Below are 5,054 nucleotides of genomic sequence, written 5' to 3'. Positions count from 1 at the left end.
CATTTTATCATTAGTTCTTTTATTAAGTCTTTTGAGTTCTATGGATTTAAACGGCATGCGTGCACACACACACACATTCTCACACACTTACTACAGGCAAATAAGCATCATCACAATTCATGAATATACTCATTTCTCCAATTAAAGTGTTTGACTACATTTTAATCCTAATCGTTCTAAAAAGATAGCATAACCATGGACTCTAGTCTGATATAACTGATTTGTTAATCAAGTTTCAGCAACAGAATTTGTGTTGAGGAAGCACATTCCAGGTGAGCCCAGACTGATGCTCAGATTCTGGGTTGAGTTAGAATAAAATTTTTACTTCTAAATGTACCGACTCCTGGAGACAGTGACACACAAGTATGGAACCTCTTGATGCCAATTTTACAAAGTCACTCTCCAGAGCAGAATCACTTTAATGGACTTGGAAGCTTAACTTTTAAAAAAGAATTATTGGCCTACATTTGAAGGACTCGGACACACAGGAAGAGAATGAGGTCATTTATCTGACTGCAAACACTCTGAAGTTCAAACAGGCAGAAGGATGTAACAGTCTGATCCAGGGCATGATTTAATTTGATAGAGTTCTTTCTTCTGCCACTATTCACAGAAGCCAGGTAATTAACAAAAAAGTGTGCATTTGAGAAATAATATTAACAGCTGGACAGAACCAGCTGCTGAGATAAAGCTACTCAGAAGTTAAGCCTTTAACTTTCTGTAGCCACATAACACTTTTCTATGAGGCTTTTTTCCTTAAATTGGAGACAGGAGACAAATGTAAAGATTAACCACCCCTTGATGCTGCATGAGAATACTACCCATACCACCTGTCCACCAAGGATGCATACAACACTTAATTCGTTGCAGGTGACATTGTTCAACTGTGTGCAGAATCAAGTTTCAGAGTCTACATAAAAGAAATAGATATGTTTTGTGGGACATGGGGAAAGGGGAGGTTTTTAGTTTGGGATATTAAAAAACTTACAAAAGTCAGCTTTTGCCTAGCACTGTGTGTTCTTAAAATATTTTTCACTCTTTTATGGATCTCTTCTCCATTTGCAGGTGTAGACCAGTCAGAGTTAAATCTGTAGGAGGAAGGGAAAAGAAAGAAACAAATAAAAATATCTCTCTATTAAAAAGGAGCAGACTTTTTGTTCTGAAGTTTTTTAAGGCAGGAAATCCACTTTATTTCCCTTTTATTTAGGGCCTATGAAAGGTCAAGATACCTAGGTCTCTTTTTCCTTTGTGATTTGGCCAAGGAAACATTTCAAAGGGGAAAATGATGAACAGATATGCATAACTCAAATGGTGCACACACAAGTTATCAGTGTTTGCTCTGTGTTGCTCTGTTACTGTACCATTTTATATGCAAAACTTGTATTATCCCTGTGGAATATGAATCCTATGCAATTATTCCATCCTCAAAAATGGCATTTCATTTTGTCTTCTTAAATGAGGCACTGCACACATGAAGTCTTTTCCACAGGAAGGGCTCAACAGGTGAATAAACCCCAATTTATGCAAATTAAAATAATCTATAGAGGTTACAAAATAGTGTATGAAACTGCAAGATCACATACTGCACTGTACAGCAGTGTTTATTCTCTGATTTGTTTTTTAAATTGCCCATTTGTTAACACAAATGCAACTGTTGGGATTGCATTCTTTCATGACATGCAGCACATTTGCTCCAGTTTACTCAAAAAGGTAATTAAAAATGAGATTACAATTTTATCTTTTTGCCATGCATTCAGAAGTTGGCAGTTAACTTTTCATATTAATAGTTATGCTCAGATCATGAAGGGAGGCAAATAAGATTTTGAGATTTTACTCATTTATTCTCTGTTGCTTACCTACTCATTTTACCATGTGCAAAATTGCATTAAAGAATGTATTAAAGTTGCAGGCAGCAACTGTATTGTAGGAAAAGGGGCCAAGTTAAGATTACACAAATAACCTTCCTTCTCCCATAGCCTGGCTTTGATACTTATCTTGCAAAATGTAATGTGTTTGTAATATAGTTCTAACACCCCCTGTTTGAGAGAGGTAGCCATGTTAATTTGAAGTCAGTAGGGCAGGATGATACCTCAGGGCCTTGTTACACCTTACGCTGTGAGCCACACAAATGTTGGTGTTAGTGTTAGCTTGGAGTCTGGAGTAGTCACACCCAGAGTCTAGAAACCTTTTGACTGTCCCCCATTTGCACAGATGAGTTGCCACTAGAGGCCTGGCGAGCTGGGGAAGGACTAGGAGGCGTAGTTATGAGTTGCCGCTAGGGTGTTGGCGAGCCAGAACGGTCTTCTATCCCTGCTCTACAGGTGGTGGCATGAGAGATCCTGGGATACCAGAGGACTTCAATTCGGGTGGCACATCTGGGGAGTGGCCATATCTTAATTGATCAGGAGCTGGCTTGTGCGCAAGATAAATCTGCCCTGGAGTGGCGTAACTTTAAGCCACATAATGAGTGCTTAAAACTACTTTAAGGTGGTAATGTGCAGACAGTCCAGGGGTTAAGAGGTCCACGAGCCACCCAAAATTACCATGTAACTAGGCCCTTTGAGACTAACCAGTTCAGAGAGGCATAAGCCATTTGAGAGTGGTAACTCAGGCTTTTAAAAAAGCATCCCCAATGCTGACACCTCATCCAACCTGTCTCCATCATTCCTGATCCTTTGTCCTAGTCTCTCTGCCTACCCACTCTCAGTTCTCTCCCTGTAACCTTCACTCCTGTCAGAAACGAAGCTTCTCCACCCCGCAAACACCAATTCCTAGTCCCAATCTGTTTACCAGGCCCTTCTCAATCCACCTTCCCCTGGGTCATCATTTAATCTCAATGATCCTTACCTACGGCCGCCTGGTTCTCAGCTCCAACTCCATTTCCAGCCACAGTCTTCCCTCCCACTCAGCCCTAGCCTCTTCTCTCACCTCCAACCCCAGTCTCACTCATCTTAACCTACTTCTTTCCTTCTCCTAGCTTTTGTCCTCTGCATTTCAATCAGACAGCTTTTTCTTCTAGGCTCCATGGCTCCCAGAAGATGGATTAGGAGGAAGAGTGTCACAAAGGATCGGCTCCCTGCTCTCAGATCCTATGCATGGTTTTACCTCCAGCCTGGAGAAACTGGGGGACTACCATGATGGGGAGTCTGGAAGTGTTGCTCTTCTCCCCATAAATGGTAAATGAGTGGTCTGATCAGCACTAAAATCTGAGAGGGAAAGGTGCATTCTCACTGGGGATATACATCTTCAGATTTTAGCTGCTACAAATATTAGACGTCGCTGAGCATGTGCAGTGTCATTTAAAAAAAAAACAAAAACTAAATATGGCCAAATTTGGCAGGTGATCTTAGGGACAGCACATGTCACACTCCTGATCTGCCCTGCCAAAATTCAAAACCCTGCTCCAAAGAATGGAGGCACTAGAGATTTTTAAGGAAAAGAAAACTTGCCATCATTTTTTATAGGGGCAGGAAACAAACAACTGTTACCACCCCGTATTTTTCATTTTTTCTAAAGAGCTGAATTAGCTGGGCTGAAATTTCAGTCAGTCGGAAGCAGACATTCAGCATGACAAATTTCATCCCAAAATGTGTACCTTGTGAAGTTACAAGCAAGAAAAAAAAAAACAATGTTATAAAGGAAAGTATCAGATACCCTCGATAATTGTAGGCACAGCTGTTAGCACCGCCTATTATTTTGGATTGACTAGTCTTAGTTGCAAGACAGATAAAAGGAAAAAATGACTACTCTTTTGTTCCTCACAAAGCCTTTGCAAGTAGGTGAACTAGAATTGATGATGGGTAGATAGGATTTTTGGAATACGTAAAGCCTCCGGCATGAAATACACTCATGTCTCAGAGAACAATAAACTTCTAATTAAGAAACTTCAACAACAGGTATGTTATACCGTTATTTCTCAGGGCAGGGCTACTGTCCTTTCCTCCTATCCCTGAATGTAATTTACCTGTTCTAAAATTATTTGCTTTGTTATATCACCGTAAACTTTCTTTTCTGAACTGTCCCAATCTTTTCAGTCTATCCTTCCACAGAATATTTCGGCCCATCTAATCACTGATTTTGTTATCCAGTTCTGACACCCTCCACCTACCTTTGCATTGAAAGAGGGGGGCTCAAGACTGACAGTATTTCAACTGAAGGTCATCACTGATTTTTTTTATAGTGACATATTTTCAGTAGCTCAACTTTCACATAGTTTAACTTTTTTTTTTTTTTTTGCTTTTGCTTTTTGACCATCCTGATGCATCCAACTGTGGTTTTCATTATGCTGGATACAACAGCACCAGTGTCACTTTCTTGAATTGTTATAGTTAATTTAGAACCCAGCAGTGGGTAGTAGCAGCTCATTTTATTCCATTCTTCTGCAGGTTTGAACACAGAAAACTTAGGTAGCAAAAGAGTTTACTCTTTCTTACAAGAAAAGTCAGCAAACCGTTGTAATAATGGATAGAGGTCTACAAAAATTGAGTGAGCCAGTGGAGGCTCTATTTCCTTTATAGAGTAAGTGATGTACTGTGCTACAATTTATTGTTGTCAAACAAATTGCTAGACACCTGTAGCTCCACTGAAATGGTCAATGTAAAGTGAACCAGATGAGGCAGAAGTGAAACAATACAGAAGGGCAGTGTGGGTATGGTGATCTTTAAGCTTCTTATCATTTACAAAGCCTTGCATTAAGGGAACAACTGCTGAATTGTGTGCATGTAAATTGTGTATTTTGCTAGCAATTCAAGTGTGCCATTTTCCATTTGCACAAATGAAATGTAAACTCTCGGAAGAGTAGCCCTTTGTCTCATTTATACAGCTCCTGCAATTCTTCGTATTTGCATGTTATTGATGCTAGAAAGAGGTTGGAACACGTTGCCATCATCTACAATGTCTGCTTTTTTGAAACAGGAAATAGCTTCTGAAAAGCATGTGTTGGCTTTCAAAGCCCTATTGCTGATCTTATGTTTATAAATACACTTTGGGATTCAGCTGCTCTGTCGTGGAAAAAGATGGCTGATAATTGTTTAAGATAAACCTGGCTGAAAGTT

At 39.7% G+C, this 5,054-nt stretch overlaps 1 protein-coding gene across 7 annotated transcripts in view; it reads right to left on the bottom strand.

Annotated features, from left to right (window-relative positions):
• Positions 1-5,054, bottom strand: part of SPATA6 (spermatogenesis associated 6) — a 70,372-nt gene that overhangs the window by 9,191 nt on the left and 56,127 nt on the right. For all 7 annotated transcript variants that reach the window (XM_019501339.1, XM_019501337.1, XM_019501336.1 and 4 more), the window contains one exon: positions 989-1,088. In XM_019501339.1, the coding sequence (XP_019356884.1) occupies positions 989-1,088 (100 nt within the window). The remainder of the gene's footprint in view (positions 1-988; positions 1,089-5,054) is intronic.

The sequence above is a fragment of the Gavialis gangeticus genome, unplaced genomic scaffold (genome assembly GCF_001723915.1).
Source record: "Gavialis gangeticus isolate Ggan-Ray unplaced genomic scaffold, GavGan_comp1, whole genome shotgun sequence".
In the NCBI taxonomy this organism is placed as follows: domain Eukaryota; kingdom Metazoa; phylum Chordata; order Crocodylia; family Gavialidae; genus Gavialis; species Gavialis gangeticus.
The sequence above is the reverse complement of the archived record's forward strand: the minus strand, read 5'-3'. Positions and strand labels throughout refer to the sequence as shown.